Source organism: Ahaetulla prasina, chromosome 11, assembly GCF_028640845.1.
Source record: "Ahaetulla prasina isolate Xishuangbanna chromosome 11, ASM2864084v1, whole genome shotgun sequence".
Lineage (NCBI taxonomy): Eukaryota > Metazoa > Chordata > Lepidosauria > Squamata > Colubridae > Ahaetulla > Ahaetulla prasina.
In genome coordinates, this window is record NC_080549.1 from 15,436,616 (window position 1) to 15,458,862 (window position 22,247).

Genomic DNA, 22,247 nt, shown 5'->3' on the forward strand with positions numbered 1-22,247 from the left:
CCACTTGATATCACAAAATTTACTTGTTCTTGTTCTGCGTGACAGGTAGCCCTTGACTTATAGCCATTCATTTAGGGGCCGTTGAACGTTACAGCGGCACTGAAAAAAAGTGACTTACGACCATTTTTCAAACTTATAAACATCCCATGGACACTGTTGTAACCGAGGCCCAAGTAGTGATTACTAAACACAATTCAATCCTGGACAAACTTATTTTATTAAAACAGCTGAGAATTAATTCATTCTCAGCTTAGTCCGAAACAAATTCTTAATAAACAGTCCTTCGGCCTTATCACCAACCTGTGTTGTCTTTGGCAACCTGCCAAAGGCTTTTCTTGGCAAAAACCCCACAAAGTTCAAGAGATGCTGACAAGAAGCAATGGAATCAAGGTTGCTTTTCCACAAAGAACCCAACGGCTCGTTGCTGTTCTTTTAAGCCTTATGGAAGGGGCCAATCATCTTCTGGCCTTACTCCCGTGTCGTTCTTTCTGCTTCAGATGCTCCTGCCTTCTGGCAGCTCTTCTCATGCGTACACTTCTCCTGTTCCTCTGCCTCTCTGCTGTCCGCCTCTGGAGGCTCTGGAGTCTGCGCATTGCTCCCGGATGGCCCTGGCCCCATCTCTGCCTCCAATGCAGAGCCCTCGTCCGGGCCTTCCCCTGACTTCAGGACTGGCCCATCATTTTCCCCATCCTCCTCACTGTCTGACTCAGCTGCCAGGTCCGCAGGCTGCTAGCGGACCATAACAGACACATGATTCGGGCTCTTGACAATTGAGATATATTGATGACAACTGCACTGTCCTGGGGTCATCTGATCACCATTTGTAATCTCCCTAGCTGGCTTCTGACAAGCAAAGTCAGTGGGAGGGAAGCCAGATTTGCTTAACAACTGTTGTGGCCTGTTGGCCACCAGCCCCTCCAGCAACCGAATTAGAGGAGGAGGAGGAGGAGGTATGGGATTCAGGGTTCAGCATCAAGGCAACCTGAGAACTCCAAGAGGGAATGGAGCTGGCAGAGAGAGACAAAGGTGGGACCTGGGTCATCAACCCTCAGATGGAGAGTCAACAGCCCCCTGGTCTGGAGGTGGCTGTTAAGGAAGAGGAGGAACAGCTGGATCCAGTGCCTGATATGCAGATGCACAGAAGGCAGAGGAGAGGAGAGCAGTGGAAATCTATGGGCCGATCCTTGGGACGGAAGAGCCATGGTTGCTAGCAAAGCCCCACCCTAGCTCTGGAGATAAAAGGCAGGGGGCAGAGATGAGTAGATGTGGCAGACAACTATTCATCTCCCGGCTGGACAAACTTGTTAGCCTGCGGTGAGAGAGAAACTTTTTTCATGGGCTGCTGGCGCTCCTAACAAAGGAATCTTTGAGTTAAGTTCATGTCGTGTTTGGGGAGCTGGGTCAGAACAACAGTGGTGGCCAAAAAAAAAAGGTCATAAAACGAAGCGCAACTTGCCTCACGATTGCTTTGCTTAGTAATAAAAATTTGGGGCTCAATTATGGTCGTACGTTCAGGACTACCTATATTCTGGAAACACCCCATTCGTCTCTCAGGGCTCAAAGAATCCTATAAGAGCAATGAGTATCCCAGGGGTGAAATGCTCCAGGCTCTGACTGGATCTCATGATCCGGTAGCGGTCGTGGGCTGTGATTCGGCGATCCGGTAGCGATTGCTGAACCACCAGCGACACCCGCCAACCGGATATCATTACTTCCTGGTTTTAACTAGGAAGTAATGTGTTTTTTACCTTCTGCTCGCTTCACTCGTGTGCATGTGCGGCATGTGGACTTCCAAGCCGGTAAGGAAGGTATGTAGATTTCACCCCTGGAGTATCCCCATACCAGAGTCGAAGGTTTTGGAAGAAAGGAGATGTTTCAGAACAAAACCACCCAAAAACAAAAATGTGCGTTGAATTGTAGATGTGCATCCTTGAGATTGCGACGCCATCAACCTGCCCTCTCTAATTTAGCTTGCCGCTGGTCAATATCACAATGGCAGTTTGCAGACGCTGATATTACACGCCCGATGTTTTCATTATCTGATAACAATTTTAATAAATGCACAGATTGTCCTGCAAGGCCTGCAAAGTGCCACGGCGAAGCTTATTGGCTGCAGAGTGCGAGCTCCTTCTCATGTCGGCGTAGTCCGAGGGGGCAGCAGATGGAACGGAAGCGAAGGGAAAGAGAGATGCCATTTATCACAGTGACAGACATGCGGGTGGCATCAATCCTTTCGCCATAGGGGGAAAAGCCGGGGTGGCAAAGCCAAGAGGAAAGAATCCCCCAAAAATCTGGACTTTGCGCTACAGGGCACAACCTCGATGATGCTTGTAACTTAATGATGTTATTAGCCTTAGACATTCGAACACAGGGAGTCCTTGACTTACGACCCGCAATTGAGGCTGAGATTTATGTGGCTAAAGTGGGCCACATTTGTGAAGTGTGTTTTGCCCCCGTTTTACAACTTTTCTTTGCCGATCCATAGGTCAAATACAACCGAATGGCTGACGAGGATGATGATGATGAATGCAGCCATGTCTCCCAGCCCACATTTAGTTGATGGAATCTCAGATTTCTAGTTATTTTTTCCCCCACCCTGACAATTACCATATTTTTCGGTGTATAAGATCCACTTTTTGCCCCCAAAAGTGGGTGGAAATGTCTGTGTGTCTTATACAGTGAATGTTGCTGAAGCCCTCGCCCACCTGCCAGTCTCTGCCTTCCAGCAATTTGCCTCCTTGCAGCAAACAGCAAACAGCCTGTTCAGCTTCAGCACAGCCTGATTTAGCACGAGCAGCTGATTGGCGGTTGGCTCTGCCTCCCAGAATACCGCCTATCAGCTGTTCCAGGCTGCGAGGATTGCCATCGCCTATCCCAACCGCCTGGGCTGAAAAATGGGACATGCGGAGGCCGAAAATGGGACGTGTGGAGGCAGCAATGGGCAGCGACGGTAGCAATGGGCGGTGGCGATCCCCGCAGCCTGGAACAGCTGATAGGCGGTATTCTGGGAGGCAGATCCAACCGCCAATCAGCTGCTCGTGCTAAATCAGGCTGTGCTGAAGCTAACCACGCTATTTGTTGCAAGGAGGCAAATTGCTGGGAGGCAGAGGCAGATTTTTTTCTTCTTATTATTTTCCTCCCCAAAACCTAGGTGCGTCTTATAGTCTGAAAAATACGGTATATCAGCACACAACATCTGGCTTATAGGTATCTACCAACAAAGCATAATGTAGGATCCAAGTTGAAAATAGATACAGGTAATCTTCAACTTACGACCACAATTGAGCTCAATTGAGCCCAACTGAGCATGGCTAAGTGAGAATTTCGTTAACTAAAGTTATGACATTTTACAACTTTTCTTGCCACCTTTTGTTCAGTGAATCGTTGCAGTTGCAGGTTGTTAAATGGATCTGGTTTCCCCATGGCCTTTGGCTTCTCAGAAGCTCGTGTGATCACACAATCCCGGGACACTGCAACCGTCATCAATATAAATCAATTGGTGAAATGTAAAATTTGTTACTATCGGTTCTGTGGGCATGGCTTGGGGGGAGTAATGTGACTGGGTGGCCGTGGCCAAGTTTTTTGTTTTTTTTTACTTTTAAAAGCATTTTTTCTACAACCTCTTCGGCTGAAGAGGTTGCAAAAATGCTTTTAAAAGGTTCTGGCAATCCCAGCTGAGTTGCCTGATCGTCAGAACCTATTAAAAGCATTTTTTTACAACCTCTGCGGCCGAAGAGGTTGTAGAAAAAATGCTTTTAAAAGGCTCTAACGATCCCAGCTGAGCCTCGGGATCATCAGAGGCTTTTTTTTTTTACTTTTAAAAGCATTTTTTCGGCCGAAGAAAAAATGCTTTTTTAAAAAAAAAAAAAAAACAACCTCTGATGATCCCGTGGCTCAGCTGGGCATGGGGTGGGTGGGACCAGGGATTTTTGCTACCAGTTCTCCGAATCACCCACCGCCATCGCTACCGGATCAAGCAATCCGGTCCGAACCGGGAGCATTTCACGCCTAATATAGGGTCTCCTTCTTCAGCAGGGGGTTGGGACTAGAAGATCTCCAAGGTCCCTTCCAGCTTTATTCTGATTGACTATGATGGGCAGACTCCCTTATGGTTGTAAGTTGAGGACTACCCACATTAGAACTGTTCGGCATCTCCTTCTCTTGTTGGCGAGAGAAGCGGAGGGAGAAAGAGAACAAGAGAATGGATGATGGACACCTTGTCACTATCATGTGAAGGTTCTTTACAATGCCGCTCTGTTCCAGATGCGTTTACAAGAGTGTTTAAAGAGTCATTGTTGACATGCAAACATTGGCCGTGGTTTCTGCATCTGTTGCGGGAAACATTAGTGTTAACAGCGATGATTTTCCACCGTGAAGCGTGGAGGCTCTGAAGGCGAAGACAGCATGGAAATGAAACACGCATTATTCCTCTTCCTATTTCATCGGTATGCCAGGGCAAAAATGTGCCATGGCAGAGCTGCTGAATGTCAGGCTATGGTTAATGGCTCAGGCCATAGTTAGTTTTGCGGGATGGATCCTGTTGTTTTTTTTAATATTCCAAGGGTTGCCGCGGAGTGACAAAATGCGTATCATCTGCATCTTGCAATACTGTCCATGTGGACACCTCAATATGTGATTAGAGCTGTGAAGAACGATTCATAACCAGCCATCATAAGCCATCACTATGTCCCTTTGGCGTTCCTCATCGGCTGTGGATGGCAGATAAGACGGGCATGGAATAATTCAAAACCGCTTGTATTTCTCTGTCTCTTTCCTTCCTCCCTTCTCTCTCCTTCCTCCTTCCTTCTGTTCTTCCTTCCTTCCTCCCATCTCTCCTTCCCCCTTCCTTCCGCCCTTCCTTCCCCCTCTCTTTCCTTCCTTCTCTCTCCATTCTTTCCTTCTTCCCTTCTCTCTCCTTCCCCCTTCCTTTCGTTCTTCCTTCCTCCTTCCCTTCCATTCCCTTCCTCCCTTCTTTCGTTTCCTCTTTCTTACTCTTTTCCTTCCTTCCTTCCTCCCTTCCTTCCTCCTCTTTCCTTCCTTCTTCCCTTTTCTCTCCTTCCTTCCTTCCCTTTTTCCTTCTTCCTTCCCTTCCCTTCCCTTCCTCCCCCTCTCCCTTCCCTCATCCCTTCTCTCCTTCCTCTTCCTTGTTGTCTTCCTTCCACCCTTCCTTTCCTCTCTCTCCTTCCTTCTCTCTCCGTTCTTCCTTCTTCCTTCTCTCTCCTTCCTTCTTCCTTTCATTCTTCCTTCCTTCCTTCCTTCCTCCTTTCACTCTTTTCCTCTTCCTTACTCTTTCTTTCCTCCTTCCTTCCCCTCTCTCCTTCCTTCTCTCTCCGTTCTTCCTTCTTCCTTCTCTCTCCTTCCTTCCTTCCATTCCTTCCTCCTTCCTTCCTTCCATTCCCTTCCTCCCTTCTCTCCTTTCCTCTTTCTTACTCTTTTTCTTCCTTCCTCCCTTCCTTCCCCCTCTCTCCTTCCTTCCTTCTTCCCCTTTCTCTCCTTTTCTTTCTTTCCTTTTCTTTCTCCTTTCTTCCTTCCTTCCTTCCTTCCATTTTTCCTTCTTCCTTCCTTCCTTCCTTCCTCCCTCTCTCCATTCCTTCATCCCTTCTCTCCTTCCCCTCTTCCTTGTTGTCTTCCTTCCACCCTTCCTTTTCCCTCACTCTACTTCCTTCTCTCTCCGTTCTTTCCTTCTTCCCTTCTCTCTCCTTCCTTCTTCCTTTCATTCTTCCTTCCGCCTTCCCTTCCTCCCTTTCACTCTTTCCCTCTTCCTTACTCTTTTCTTTCCTCCCTTCCTTCCCCCTCTCTCTCCTTCCTTCTCTCTCCGTTCTTTCCTTCTTCCCTTCTCTCTCCTTCCTCCTTCATTTCATTCTTCCTTCCTCCTTCCCTTCCATTCCCTTCCTCCCTTCTCTCCTTTCCTCTTTCTTACTCTTTTTCTTCCTTCCTCCCTTCCTTCCCCCTCTCTCCTTCCTTCCTTCTTCCCTTTTCTCTCCTTTTCTTTCTTTCCTTTCTTCCCTTTTCTCTCCTTCCTTCCATTTTTCCTTCTTCCTTCCCTTCCTCCCTCTCTCTATTCCTTCTTCCTTTCCCTCTTCCTTGTTGTCTTCCTTCCGCCCCTCCTTACACCTCTCTCCTTCCTACTCTCTCCATTCTTCCCTTCTTCCCTTCTCTCTCCTTCCTCCTTTCATTCTTCCTTCCTCCTTCCCTTCCGTTCCCTTCCTCCCTTTCACTCTTTCCCTCTTCCTTACTGTTTTCGTTCCTCCCTTCCTTCCCTCTCTCTCTCCTTCCTTCTCTCCCTTTTCCTCCTCCTTCTCCTCCTCCCCCTCTCTTATTATTTTGATGGGCACTGTAAGGATTTGGATTAGTTAAGATTCACTGAAATTGTTCATCAAGTTGTCAATGTACAGCCATTCTTTTAGCAATCATTCAAAGTTACACAGGCAGTGGAAAAAAGTTAGTTACAACCTCACACTTACAACCGGCACAGCTTTCCCACAGTCAGGGGATCAAAATTCAGGCATTCATCAAACAACATTTATTTACGACGATTGGGCTGTGTGATCGCCATTTGCGACTTTTCCAGCCGTCTTTCAACAAGCAAAGACAACGGGACAAGCCAGATTTGATGAATGACTACAAGTGATTCACTTAACGAACACACTGATTCATTTAACAACCGTGGCCAAAAAGATTGTACCATCGGGGCAATCCACTTTTTAAAAATGCCTGGCTTAGCAAACAAAATTCGAGTCCTAGTTATGTTCGTAATCTGAGGACTATTTGAACTCCACAAGGCTTTTTTTCTCAATTAAAAAGAAAGGAAAAATAGCCACAGTCCCAACAGCATTTCATTGATGCATGCACATGCAAAGCATGTGTTTGGTGCGCCCCGCGCAAGCGCACGAAGCGAACCGGTAGTGAAGCGAACCGGTAGCAGACTTCAGAGCATTTCACCCCTGGTCTAACTCCATTTTGGAAAAATAAACTGAGGGTCTTAAGGTGACATTTCAAGGCATGTGTCTATGTTGGGAACGGCCAGAAATGCCACACGCCAAGGTCATAGGTGTCAATTTTGGAAGGCAATTTTCTTTTTGCTTCTTAACTGCCACATATTTTAGCTGGGGAAGTTGGGAGGTGGTTGTTGTTGGAGCGGTAGAAAGTTAGCCATAACAACATTCCGTATTCAAGGACTTTTGCCTGCGTCTGATGGAGACTGCCTGAAGATTGTATCCAATTGAGTGTGAAGAGTTGATTGGACAATGTGATGAACTTGTGGGTGTGGGGCAGGGCTGAGAACTGTTAACTGGGTGGGGAAAACCTGGAAGCTTTCTGTTTCGGGTTTTCCCAGCTGTGCCAACATGACATCTCTAATAAATTGGAACTTTGAGGAACCTCAAGCCTCAGAGCTTTATTTTGTTGGGAGTGTTCCTTGGAACCTGACCATAGGAGGAGAATTTGTGTTCCCACAGGCCAAAGCTTCTTGCAACCTACGATTCGATTACTGATGGTCCTGGTTCTATCATTTAGGCCAAAAGCAGCCAAAGGCAGGACAAGAAATAAGGGCTGGAAACTAAACATGGAGAGAAGCAACCTAGAACTAAGGAGAAATTTCCAAATGGTGTCAGCTATTAACCAGCGGAACAGCTTCCCTTCTGAAGATATAGGGAGCTCCATCACTGAAGGCTTTCAAAAAGAGACTTAGTCTGAAATGATCAAGCAGGCGGTTGGAGTAGACCTCCAAGGTCCCTTCCAATTCATTTATTCTATGTTCTAACTGAAAGATGGTAACCAGGCATTAATAGAAAGAACAGAGCATCTGACGGCCAACCCTGTACTTTCAAAGGGAGCATTAATTCACAGAAGTGGACTCTGCTGTACTGCTAAGCAATAGCAATAGCACTTAGACTTATATACCGCTTTACAGTGCTTGGCAGCCCTCTCTAAGCGCTTTTACAGAGCCAGCAGTTTGCCCCCAACAATCTGGGTCCTCATTTTACTGACCTCGGAAGGAGGGAAGGCTGAGTCAACCTTGAGCCGGTGAGACGCTAACTAACTGCAGTCAGCAGAAGTCAATCAAGAAGACTGTGGTGCTTCCCATTTCATATATCAAAGCTGGCTAAGCCTATTTTCATATGTGAAATGGGAAGCAGCCCCGATCTTCTCTGCTGCAAGAAGCAAGGTTCAGGGAATTGGCCCTCCTGACGGCATAGAAGCCGTGGTGGCGCAGTGGTTAGAGTGCAGTACTGCAGGCTCCTTCTGCTGACTACCGCCTGCCTGCAATTTGCCAGTTCGAATCTCCCCGGGCTCAAGTTTGACTCAGCCTTCCATCCTTCTAAGGTGGGTAAAATGAGGACCCAGATTGTTGGGGGGCAAGAGGCTGACACTGTAAACTGCTTAGAGAGGTCTGTAAAGCACTGTGAAGTGGTATATAAGTCTAAGTGCTATTGCTATTTTCCTTCCTTCCTTCCTTCCTTCCTTCCTTCCTTCCTTCCTTCCTTCCTTCCTTCCTTCCTTCCTTCCTTCCTTCCTTCCTTCCTTCCTGTTGGAATGCAGTATTGGCAGGCTAATTCTGCCCGATGCCAGCAGTTCAATCATTAGCACAAGATTGATTCAGCCTTCCCTCCTTCTGAGGTCAATAAAATGAGGGCCCGGATTGAGGCTGACTCTGTAAACCACTTAGAGAGGGCTGTAAAGCACTGTGAAGTGGTATATAAGTCTAAGTGCTATTGCTATAGTTAACTCTGCCCACTGCCAGCAGTTCAATCCTGACCGGCTCAAGGTTGACTCAGCCTTCCATCCTTCCAAGGTCGGTAAAATGAGGACCCAGATTGTTGGGGGCAAGAGGCTGACTCTGTAAACCGCTTAGAGAGGGCTGTAAAGGACTATGAAGCGGTATGTAAGTCTAAGTGCTATTGCTATTGCTGCCCTCAAGCTCCCCACTGTATAATCACGGAAGAGGTCTACCAAATGTACAACCGCTTGCAATCTATACCACCCAGCTTCCTACGCTCTTATTACGTTGCAAATCCTGAGGCCAAAAGCCCAATGGCGTTTTAGGAAGCTGCCCTTCACCTCCTGTCCCCATGGATTGCTGGCTTCTGAGTTTGGAAGAAAACAAAGAGAAATTCCCCCCCAACCTCCCCCCCCCCCGACCAGGTTCTTGAAAGAGCCCCTTCCAAAGATCAACCTTTCCCCATATCGTATGACCAAGGCATCTAATGGCACTTTCCCTTTAAGGAAATTACGATTAATGAAGAGCTAAATTGCAAATCCATTAGGTTTTAGTCAGCTCAGCAACGCCACGTGGGGTGGGGGGGGTGAAGGGAGGGGGACGGGATGGGACTGGAGAGAGGTTTCATGAATGCTCAAGAAATCCAATAATGTAACCTCTGGTAAAGCTTGGAAAAGCCCTGAAGGACAAGGCAGTTAGATCAATATTAGTTTATTTCAACTGCTGCACAGGACGAAGCAGGGAGAGAAGGCATCCAAAGGATTTTATTACCTGTTGGGGAGATAAGCCCCGGCGATAAGAGGCCCGGCACTCCGTGGGGAAGCAAGCGCGTGTTCTCTTGTATCGCAACCCCCAGAGATCGCTTGGGGGGTCTCCCCGGTCGTGAACTGTTGAAACAAAAGTGAAAATAAACTTTAAGTGCTCTTTTGTCAAAAGGATTTGCATCAGCAATGTACTTTGCATCGATTTTTTTTATTTATTTTTTTTAAGACCCTGACCAGCCTGGTCCTTTGGTTGCTGGCTTTTGATTTCTGCTGTCGGAATTTTAACTCTTTCTAGACTCCAAAGTGACCGGTCAACCGCCCATTGCAAGTTACCTGCAGGCAGGGGTGAAATCCAGCAGGTTCCGACAGGTTCTGGAGAACCGGTAGCGGAAATTTTGAGTAGTTCGGAGAACCGGCAAATACCACCTCTGGCTGGTCCCAGGAGTGGGGTGGGAATGGAGATTTTGCAGTATCCTTCCCCCAGGAGTAGGGAGGGAATGGGGATTTTACAGTACCCTTCCCCTGGAGTGGGGTGGGAATGGAGATTTTGCAGTATCCTTCTCCCAGGAGTGGGGTGGGAATAGAGATTTTGCAGTATCCTTCTCCCAGGAGTGGGGAGGGAATGGAGATTTTGCAGTATCCTTCTCCTAGGAGTGGGGAGGGAATGGGTATTTGGCAGTATCCTTCTCCCAGGAGTGGGGTGGGAATGGGGATTTTGCAGTATCCTTCTCCCAGGAGTGGGGTGGGAATGGGGATTTTGCAATATCCTTCCCCTGGAGTAGGGTGGGAATGGATATTTTGCAGTATCCTTCTCCCAGGAGTGGGGTAAGAATGGAGATTTTGCAGTATCCTTCTTCCAGGAGTGGGGAGGGAATGGAGATTTTGCAGTATCCTTCTCCCAGGAGTGGGGTGGGAATGGGGATTTTGCAATATCCTTCCCCTGAAGTGGGGAGGGAATGGGGATTTTGCAATATCCTTCCCCTAGGAATGGGGAATTCCTGAATTCTTCCTCCAGAACTGGTCAGAACCTGTTGAAACCCACCTCTGGCATGGGCGTACAACTGTCCCCCTGCGCATGCATGCGTGTCTCCCGCATGCGCTTCCCGCATGCGCATCCCGAAAATCAGCTGGCTGGCAAGAGTCAGGCCCGCGCGCATGCACAGTAGAGCTGAACTGGGGGACGGCTCGCGTGCCCGCAGAGAGGGCTCTGCACGCCAGCTGTGGCACGCATGCCAAAGGTTCGCCATCACGAGCATAGATTAAACCTGTGCTCATTTGAACAACGCCGATTCTGGTATTTCACAGTGAAAGGGTGGAAAGAAAAATGTAAGGGGGCATCCCATGCAAGCAAATAAAAAGACTAATTATTTCTTAGCTCCTGATGATTTGAGGCCACTTTTTTGCTCAACAGTTCGTACTTGTGTAGCTTACTTTTTATTTATTTGTTTGTTAAATTTACATGCTGCCCATCTTGTTGCGGGACTCTGAGTTCCCAATGGAAGGAGAAAAGACCACGAAGGATTGAAGAAACGAGAATTATTTTATTATTTGCACAAATAGGACACAGACCTGTTTGTCTGCACAAACAGGACACAGACCTGTTTGTGTAGCTTACAAAAGTAAGCTACACAAGTTCCAGTCCGGTTTCAGACCCGGGTACAGCACCGAGACAGCTTTGGTCGCGTTGGTGGATGACCTCTGGAGGGCTCGGGACAGGGGATGTTCCTCTGTCCTGGTCCTGTTAGATCTCTCAGCGGCTTTTGATACCATCGACCATGGTATCCTGCTGCGGCGGTTGGAGGGATTGGGAGTGGGAGGCACCGTTTACCGTTTATCTCTCTGACCGTTCACAGACGGTGTTGGCAGGGGGGCAGAGGTCGACCCCGAGGCGCCTCACTTGTGGGGTGCCGCAGGGGTCCGTTCTCTCGCCTCTCCTGTTCAACATCTATATGAAGCCGCTGGGTGAGGTTATCCGTGGTTTCGGGGTGGATTATCATCTGTACGCTGATGATACGCAGCTGTACATTTCCACCCCGAACCACCCCAACGAAGCCGTCGAGGTGATGGGCCGGTGTCTTGAGGCCGTGCAGGTCTGGATGGGGAGGAACAGGTTCCAGCTCAACCCTTCCAAGACTGAGTGGCTGTGGGTTCCGGCGTCCCGATACAGTCAGCTTATGCCATCGCTGACTGTGTGTGTGGGGGGGAAATACTGACCCCCCCCCAGGGGAAGGATGCGCAACTTAGGCGTTCTTCTGGATGATCGGCTGTCCTTAGAAGAACACTTGACGGCCGTCGCCAGGGGAGCATTTTATCAGGTTCACCTGATTCGCCAGTTGCGCCCCTTCCTTGATCAGGACTCCTTACGCACGGTCACTCATGCCCTCGTCACTTCCTGCCTGGACTATTGCAATGCTCTCTACATGGGGCTCCCCTTGAAGAGCACCAGGAGGCTCCAGCTAGTCCAGAATGCGGCTGCGCGGGTGATAGAGGGGGCACCACGTTGCTCCCATATAATACCATCCTGCACGGCCTGCACTGGCTGCCAGTAGCTTTCCGGGTGCAATTCAAGATGCTGGTTACCACCTTTAAAGCGCTCCATGGCTTAGGACCGGGTATTTGCGAGACCGCCTTCTGCCACCGATTGCCTCCCAACGACCTATGTGCTCCCACAGAGCGGGCCTCCGCAGGGTGCCGTCGACCAAACAATGTAGGTTGGCGGCCCCCAGGGGGAGGGCCTTCTCTGTGGCGGCACCAGCCCTATGGAACGAGTTACCTCCAGGGTTACGCCAACTCCCCGACCTCCGGGCCTTCAAACGTGAACTAAAGACTTTATTATTTCACCGAGCGGGACTAGCCTAAGAACGTATTTTAGCGAAATTTTAATGGGTTTTTAATCGGTCTTCGACCGTTTTAGTGATTCGGCCATTAAATATTTGTTTTTAAATTGTTTTTTAAATAGTGTTTATTTATTATATTTATATTATAGTGGTATGTGCATTTTAATATTGGCTGTACACCGCCCTGAGTCCTTCGGGAGATGGTGCGGTATAGAAATGTAATTATAAATAAATTAAAAAAATTAAAAAAAAGACCCCCACTCACGTGGAAAACAAAGGTCTGAGCCTCGAGCAAGGCTCAAGCATAATCTTTTATACCTTTGGTTACAGATATTGTCATAAGCCAAAAGAAGAAGTTATCCTAATTGGTTAAAACAGACAAAAGCCCAAATATGGACTACTCTTATCATACACCTTCCGGATACATATGTTGATGCATACGTTATTCTCGATGCCCACTCCTTTACCACATATAGTTACTGGAACAGGTTACAAAGAACAATTTGTAGAAATATTTCTGCACTTTCCCGAAAGCTTGCAACACCACATCCCTGCCCAATGGTGTACTTCTGCTTTTTAAATGACACGTTGACTTCTATACGTGATACAGGTTAGTAAATATCTAGTTTTTGGGGTATCTATATTAGGGTCCCTCTTCAATCTCACTCTGCAAAGCAACTCTGGGCAGCCTACAAGTAAAATCATAAATATTAAAAAGATTAACAACATTAGATACAGAAATAGAAAATCAAAGGCAGGATTATTTAAGTCTTCTCTAAACCCTGTGAGGAAGGCTGTCAAGCCCTTTTGATTCTGGAGAGTCCTATGGAATACAATACAGGATAATATGATATAAAATATGTTGCACAGATCAATACCTTTCATCCCATCTTGGTTTCCAGCCAGAAGAGACCTGATCGTAGGCAAGGCCTCAAATCAATTATTTTTCGTTTTCTACGCAAGTCCACATTCAACCGTGTTCAACAAACGAGTAGGAGCCTCACTGGATAGGATTTACCACAAGGTGAGCTTGCTCACATACCGAAGTTCTCGCACTATAAATTCAGGCATTTCTGGGGGTTGGGGGGGGGAAAAACAAAACCCCACAGCATAATCTTTTTTTTCTAAAGTTATGGGAGTGATCATCCCAACACTTTGGAACACTGTGCCTCCCCAAAAGTACCAAAATGAATATCGTTTTGATATTCACCTTCTGCAAGGCAACTTTACAAACAGCCAAGACATTCATACTGTTAGAATTTTTTAAAGCTTTTAATTATAATTTTCCTTCCTGCAACTTAATTCCATTATGCCACGTTCAGTAATCTTGGATATGAAGGAACAGGTCCTGTGACCTTCCTTCCTTCCTTTCCTTCCTTCCTTCCTTCCCTTCCTTCCTTCCTCCTTCCTTCCTCCTTCATTCCTTCCCCCTCCCTCCTTTCCCTTTCCTTCCCCCCTTCCCTCCCTTTGTTTCTTTTTTCCTTCCTTCTCCCTCCCTCCCTTCCCTTCCCTTCCCTCCCTCTCCCTCCTTTCTTTTTCCTTTCCTTCCCCCCACTCCATCCCTCCCCTCTCTCCCGTTTCCTTCCTTCCCCTTCCTCCTTCCTCCCTTCGTTCCTTTCTTCCTTCGCTTTCTCCTCCTTCCTCGCTTCTCCCTTCCTTCCTTCTCTCCCTCCCTCCCTCCTTTCTCTCCCCCTCCCTCCTTTCTCTCCCTGCCCTCCCCTCCCTGCCCTCCCCCTCCCTGCTTTCCCTTTCCTTTCCTTCCACCTCTCCTTCCCTCCCTTCCTTCCCTCCCCCTCCCTCCCTTCCTTCGTTCTTTCCTTAGATTTATATACTACTTCAGAGTTGTTTCTATGTCATCACCCAGAGCTAACTTAACTATAGGTAGTTTACAATCATTTGTTTAGTGACCGTTGAAAGTTACAATGACACTGAAAAGCGTGTCTTATGAACATTTTTTTTACACTTCCAGCATCCCGATGGTCACCGGATCAAATTTAAAATACTTGGTATCTGGCATGTATTTATGACGGTTGCAGGATCCATCATTTATTTATTTATTTATTTATTTTTCAAATTTATATACCGCCCTATCTCCCTAAGGACTCAGGGCGGTTCACAGGCAGTTAAAATACATATAAATACAGATTAAAAAACAATTAAAAAACTTATTCTATGCCCGAAATTTAAAATAGTATAAATAATAAAAACCCCTTAAAACCCATAACTTTAAAATCTAATCCAGTCCCGCGCAGATAAATAAGTGTGTTTTAAGCTCGCGACGAAAGGTTCGGAGGTCCGGAAGTTGGCGAAGTCCTGGAGGGAGTTCGTTCCAGAGGGTGGGAGCCCTCACAGAGAAGGCCCTTCCCCTGGGTGTCGCCAGACGGCACTGCCTAGCTGATGGCACCCTGAGGAGTCCCTCTCTGTGAGAGCGCACGGGTCGGTGAGAGGTATTTGGTAGCAGTAGGCGGTCCCGTAAATCATGAGAGGTCATTTTGCACCTCTTCTAACAAACAAAGCCAGTGAGGAAGCCAGATAGATTCACTGAACAACTGTGTCACCAACTTAACAACTGAGGGCTTAACTTAACAACTGTGGCAAGAAAGGTCGTAAAATGGAACAAAACTCATTTACAGCTTAGTCTTGCTTAGCAACAGAAATTCCGGCCTCAATTGTGATCATAAGTCGAGGACTAACCAGGGGTGGGCTTCAGATCCATTAGCAACAGGTTCGCTGCCCCGTTGCTGGGTGGGTGTGGCCATGGTGGCTGTCGGCCGCCTGCACCACGGAGGGAGGGCATTTTTTGTCCTCCCCAGGCTCTGGTGGCTTTCTTTGAGCCTCCAGAAGGGTGAAAACAGCTTCCCCCAGAGTCTGGAGGCACTCCGGAGGCCGGAAACAGGCCCGTATTCAGACTTCTATAACCTCCCTTTTGCAATCCTAGACCCTCCATGCAGCCCCTTCACTTACTTGGAATGATGAACGGGCCACGTGGAGACTCCTGGGAGGGACGGGGTGAGTGTGGCCAGCCAGGGGTGGCATTTGGGGGTTCACTGAACCCCAGCGATCCTTAGCTAGAGGATCGCCTGAACCTTGCCAAACCCCCAGGAGCCCACCCCTGGGACTACCTGTAAAGAGCGTTTTTACCATTTTATGTTCACTATACCAGCTAATTAAGGGACATGGTGGCTTAGTGGGGAAGACGCTGAGCTTGTCGATCGAAAGGTTGGCAGTTCGGCGGTTCGAATCCCTAGCGCCGCGTAACGGTGTGCGCTCCCGTTATTTGTCCCAGCTTCTGCCAACCTAGCAGTTCAAAAGCACGTAAAAAATGCAAGTAGAAAAATAGGGACCATCTTTGCTGGGAAGGTAACAGCGTTCCATGCGCCTTTGGCATTGAGTCATGCCAGCTACATGACCACGGAGACGTCTTTGGACAGCGCTGGCTCTTCGGCTTTGAAATGGAGATGAGCACCGCCCCCTAGAGTCGTATATGCGAGGGGAACCTTTACCTTTTATACCAGCTAATTATCAGAACAACTACTGCAATACAGTAACAACCGGTCTCTCTCTATGTGGTTGCAATGACCCACCATGGTTGGAAGTAGGCCTGCTGGAAAGACAAGCAGGCTCAAATCCACAATCTGGTGGAGGATGAATTTTATTATCCATTTTCGAAGGGACAAGTTTCAGCTCAATGCCTCTTCAGCTAATGAGGTTTTGGCTCATGGCTGCCCTAAGTGAGGTTTCTTCCTAAGTGAGGTTTCTTTGACTGGAAGAACATTTTCGGCACTGTCAGATTGAAAATACCACATCGGCTTTCTCTTGGGGAAAAAAAAAAAAAACACTCCAGGAAAATCGGTTCAGCAATAGTTCCTGGAAACCCATCGGTTCTTCTGAGGAAACAGTTATATCCTTTCTCTTTTCTCGCGTCAACAACGTTGCCACAATATTTGCTCTTCCTGTTATACAACAGCGCTCGCTGACAAATTTATTTTGAGATGTGTCTAGTGTGGTTGGTTTCAGTCAATTTCTAACACTTAAAAGTGAAACTGGATACTCTTCCGTGCATTTTCCACTGCAGTTTTATTCATGATTGGAAATCAACAAACCATCGGAAGGAATTGCAACTCGACTGAGGCAGCAAACCCCGTTTCGCCTGAACTAGAGACGGCAGCCACGTGTACCTCTGCGGGAGATCGAGAACGTTCATCTTGGTTAAACGACTCTAAATCATAGCCTGTTGACTGGATGGAGCCAAATACAAGATCCAAAACCCAGGCTAGGTTACCTTTATACAGGTGTTCTGACCTGGGCTTCCTTAGAAAGTATACAGCACAATCTTAGTCCCGGCAAACATCTTTTATTCATACAGCTGTGAGTTATTGTCATTCCCAGTCCAAAAGGCTTCTCAAACAGTCTTATCAGGGGAGTGTTTACAAACACCCTCCTTATCTCCCTTGGAATGCTGCCAGAGAACTAATTGCCACACGCAGGGCAATGCCAAACTTAGCACAGAGTCGAACAGAAATTTTCCAAAACTTTTACTGACCAGATAAACTAATTGCTTCCTGCAAAAGCTCAAGTCCTGTTTGTTTCTCTTTTATGTCTTATGGGAGGGGCAATCATCTCCAAGCCTTACTCCCAAGTCCACCCTGTTTTCTTAATTGTTCCTGTCTTTTGTGCACATGCACACACTGGGAACAGGCTCCTGCTGTTCTTCTGTCTCACTGATGTCAGACTCCGGAGACTCCAGAGGCAGCAAAGAACTACCAGATGGCCTTGGCCCCCTCTCTGCCTCCGACGCAGAGCCATCATCTGAGCCTTCCCCAGACTTCAGGATTGGCCCACATTCCTCCCCAATCTCCTCACTGTCCAAATCTGCTGCCAGCTCTGCGGGCCGTTGGAGGGCCACAACACTAGGTAGCCCTCTGGTTATGAGGGAAATTGGGAGCAGAATTTCTGTCACTAAGTGACATGGTAGCAATGCATAACATCATGTGATCATATCACTTAGCTATGGCAATTCCAGCAGTTCTGGTTGCCTTCTTTAAGCAAGAACTATGCCACCGTCAAGTAAGGAGCTCATGTCATCGCGACTTCCGACTTCCTGCACGCTTCTCCATTGATTTTGCTTGTTGGGAAGCCGGCAGGGAATGTCATTGTGGCTTGTTGCAAAGTCATAATCATGAGCCAAGTACCCAGTGCCCCAAGTACAATCACATAATTGTGGGGATGCTATGATAATCAGAACTACAAGGATCCCATTTGTACTGCACCATTGTTCTGACCCGGCTCCCAAACACAACAAATCCTCTGTAATTAAATAAATGTTCCCTTTATTAGGAGTGCCAACAGCCCCAGCAAAGGAGACGAATAGTTCTCTGCCACACCTACTCATCTTTTCCCCCTGCCATTTATCCCCAGAGCTAAGGTGGGGCTTCGCTAGCAGCGGTGGCTCTTCCATCCAAAAGATCAGCCCATAGATTTCCACTGCTCTCCTTTCCTCTGCCTTTTGCATATCCGCACATCAGGCACTGGACCCAGCTGTTCCTCCTCTTCCTCATCAGCCACCTCCAGACCTGGGGGCTGTTGACTCCCCATCTGAGGGCTGATGGATGGCCCAGGCTCCACCCCTGATTCTATCTCTGACAGCTCCGTTCCATCTTCCCCCTTGGAGCTCTCAGGTTGCCTTGATGCTGGCCCTGACTCCCACACCTCCTCCTCATCTCATTCGGCTGCTGGAGGGGCCGGCGGCTGACAGGCCACAACGACCATCCTAACTTTGAACAGCTATGGAATAAATGGCCATAACTCAAGACGACCTGCCTAAGGAAGCTCCAAATACAGTTCAGTCCTAAAACTGCACAAATTGAAGCACACAAATTGGTTCTGAATCCCAACAAGACAGACACAGACTTCAGAGGATAATTAGAACTGAAGAAAAGACAATGGTTACCAACCTTCCTTCATTGAGGTCCTGTATACTGCAGGAGTCAAAAAGAGGGCTGTGAAAATATTTACAGACCCCTCACATCCTGGACATAAACGGTTTCAACTCCTACCCTCAAAACGAGGCTATAGAGCACTGCACACCAGAACAACTAGACACAAGAACAGTTTTTTCCCGAAGGCCATCACTCTGCTAAACAAATAATTCCCTCAACACTGTCAAGTTATTTACTAAATCTGCACTACTATTAAACTTCTCATCGTTCCCACCACCCATCTCCTTCCAATTATGACTGTAACTTTGTTGCTTGTATCCTTACAATTTATACTGTTATTATTTCCTGATTGCTTATTTGTACCCTATAACTACCATTAAGTGTTGTAACTGTTGTACCTTGATGGAGGTATCTTTTCTTTTATGTACACTGAGAGCATATGCACCAAGACAAATTCCTTGTGTGTCCAATCACGCTTGGCCAATAAAGAATTCTATTCTATTCTATTCTATTCTATTCTATTCTATTCTATTCTATTCTATTCTATTCTATTCTGTTCTGTTCTAACTGCACAAATTGTGATTTCTCATGTAAAAACTGAGCAATCACACAAAGCTCTTCCACATACAAGGCAAAAAATGAACAGCGTTTGGACTTCTGACAATAGCAACATTTAGAAGCACCACCACCCCCTCCTCTCTCGCCGTGGGTGCACCCCCAAATTTACTAGAATCAGATGTAAATTTGCATACTAATCAAGATAAATAAACATGCAGTGATTTAACTAGGAAACCGTCTGATGACAATTTAATCGGTTCGGGTTAAAAGGTCCATCTTCCCCGCATCCTGTTGCAGTGAAAATATTGATTGTGTTACTGATTTGAGGACTGCCTTATTTTGCAGGGCCCAAATAACCATTTAATTGCTCTTTAATTGAATGGTGATTGCTCGTGAGCAAATGATTAAGGTTGGATTGTTGACATTTTTTGCTTAATTACTTTATTATTTATGCTCAGCAATAATATTTTTTTTTAAGTTGGGGGCAAGGTAAAAGTAAAGGTTCCACTCGCACATACGTGCTAGTCGTTCCCGACTCTAGGGGGCGGTGCTCATCTCCGTTTCAAAGCCGAAGAGCCAGCGCTGTCCGAAGACGTCTCCGTGGTCATGTGGCCATCATGACTCAACGCCAAAGGCACATGGAACACTGTTACCTTCCCACCAAAGATGGTCCCTATTTTTTCTACTTGCATTTTTACGTGCTTTCGAAACTGCTAGGTTGGCAGAAGCTGGGACAAGTAATGGAAGGTCACCCTGTTACACGGCAGCACTAGGGATTCGAACCGCTGAGCTGCCGACCTTTCGATCAACAAGCTCAACGTCCTAGCCACTGAGCCACCGCGTCCCTCAAATTGGGGGTAGGGAGATAATAACCTCACCTCCAAAACAAAGCAAACATATAGATCATTTTCCAGTTACACATGAGACCGATATTGTTTTGGATTAGGTGTTTCTTTGCTTACAATCCATACCTTCCTGTTAGGAATGCTATTAGATTAACTAGTCCAATGTCTGCAGGATGGTCAGGTCAGTTTCTCGATACGGACACCACTCCCAAAACTATGGCTTAACATACAAGGAAGTGCTAAATTTCAAGCCAAGTCATGAGACGAGGAGGGAAAATATCAACCTATGTGTCATGAGGCTATTATGCAAACTGTATATGTGCAATCTCAACATTAAGAAAATTAAGATCATGGCACCCGGCCCTCTCGATTCCTGGCAAATAGATGGGGAAGAAATGTAGGTAGTGACAGATTTTATTTTCCTGGGCTCCAAGATCACCGCAGATGGGGACTGCAGACAAGAAATTAATAAGATACTTGCTCCTGGGGAGGAAAGGTATGGCAAATCTAGACAGCTTACTAAAAAGCAGAGACATCACCCTGCCAACAAAACTGCGTATAGTCAAGGCGATGGTTTTCCCAGTTGCAATGGATGGCTGTGAAGGTTGGACCATAAGGAAAGCTGAGCGCCAAAGAATTGAGGCCTTTGAACTCTGGTGCTGGAGAAGACTCCTGCGAGTCCCTTGGACCGCAAGGCGATCCAACCGTTCAGTCCTGGAGGAGATCAACCCTGACGGCTCTTTAGAAGGCCAGCTCCTGAAGAGGAAACTCAAATGCTTTGGCCACCTAATGAGAAGGAAGGACTCACTGGAGAAGAACCTAATGCTGGGAATAATTGAGGGCAAAAGAAGAAAGGGACGACAGAGAATGAAGTGGCTGGATGGAGTCACTGAAGCAGTTGGCATGAGCTGAAATGGATTCCAGAGGATGGTAGAGGCCTGGAGGCCTGGAGGAACATTGTCCATGGGGTCGCGATGGGTCGGACACGACTTCGCAACTAACAACAACAACATGTGCAATCATTTATATTGACTATCAGGTTATAGGCACTATCCTGTCCTATTGTCAAGGTTCCAGAAAAACCTCTTCTGCATAAAAAAAACTCAGAAGCCATTGTTTTTCAGAGTTCTTTACTAGCATGAGGAAACTGGCACACGATGAGTGAAATTCCAAAACTGAACTTCCGGATTCTTTTCCCAGTTATACAAACTCCAAGAGTCCCACCTCCCTGACCCCTTTGATGGTCACATGGTCCCACGTTCTCCCAGTTCATTCGAATATCTTCTCGCCACTCTTCCTGCAGATGTGAACACCATCCGACCTTGACCGCTTAAAGAATATTACCGTACCCCTCAGCCCCCCTTCTTCCCCTCAGGGGAAAAATGTGGCAGCGTCTGGAAACCTAAAGTCTAGTATGGTTTCCAGGCCTGACACCTATTTTGTCCTTATTTGGGAGTAAAATTTGTGTGGCATCAGTGTTGTTCACACCAAATCTCCATCAACGGGGTTACATTTGAAGCATTATTACAGGCTTGTAAACACTGTTTCTTGGTTCATCCCTCATGATAAGATATAATTGCAGGCAGACTAGTTTTGCATGCTTTGAATACAGCCATCATGGCTTGTCAACCCATAATTACAATGTCTAAACCCAGCCAACCGAGACTTTGTTTTTTTTTGTGTTTTTTTTTAAAGTAGAAATGATTAAATCAAAGGAAGTCAACCACAATCTACATTAGGTGCTTATGTACCAGAACCAGAGATCACCAATCTTTCTGCCTCTGAATAAACCAATGATAGATAGCATTGGTTGGGAAAGAAAGTCTATACAAGTTTCCTCAGTATGGTTGCTTCATGCAACTTGATGAATTATGAAGATTTCTAGACCAGAACAACACCTGTGAAGTGTTTATCTGAAAAGTGAAGCGATTCCTATTGAAGAGAAGATGATTAGGAAAATATTAGAATGTGCAGAAATGAATAGATTAACACTAGCAATTAAGGAGAAAGAATAAACTGAATATTATATAATATGGGAAGTATTATATCAACGGTTAAGAGAATAAAAAAGGAAACCGGAAACAGAAGAAGGAGATGAAGAAGAATAGAAAATATGTTAAGCTAGAGGTAGATGATACGGGGCACTAGGGATTCAAACTGCTGAACTGCCAACCTTTCGATCGACAAGCTCAGTGTCTTGAAAACTCGGTTACAGTAAGACTAAACCAGGGGTGTTCAAACCTGGCAACTGTTAAGACCTGTGGACTTTAATTCCCAGAATTCCATGGCTGCTTGGGAATTCTGGGAGTTGATGTCCACAGGTTTTTAAGTTGCCAAGTTTGGATACCCCTGTACAGCTGGTTGTTGACTCATGACCACAACTGAGCAAGCAAGCAAAAAAGATAAAGAAGGAAGGAAGGAAGGAAGGAAGGAAGGAAGGAAGGAAGGAAGGAAGGAAGGAAGGAAGGAAGGAAGGAAGGAAGGAAGGAAGGAAGGAAGGAAGGAAGGTCTTTCATACACAGCTACCTTTTAGTAATTTATGAGTACATTTTCTTTGGTATCTTTGAACACCCTTCCATTTTCTT

The 22,247-nt window shown here is 46.7% G+C and overlaps 1 protein-coding gene across 1 annotated transcript in view; it reads right to left on the reverse strand.

Annotated features, from left to right (window-relative positions):
- DACH2 (dachshund family transcription factor 2) overlaps positions 1-22,247 on the reverse strand; it is a 371,548-nt gene that overhangs the window by 179,665 nt on the left and 169,636 nt on the right. The window contains exon 2 of the mRNA XM_058154632.1: positions 9,491-9,606. Coding sequence (XP_058010615.1) covers positions 9,491-9,606 — 116 coding nt within the window. The remainder of the gene's footprint in view (positions 1-9,490; positions 9,607-22,247) is intronic.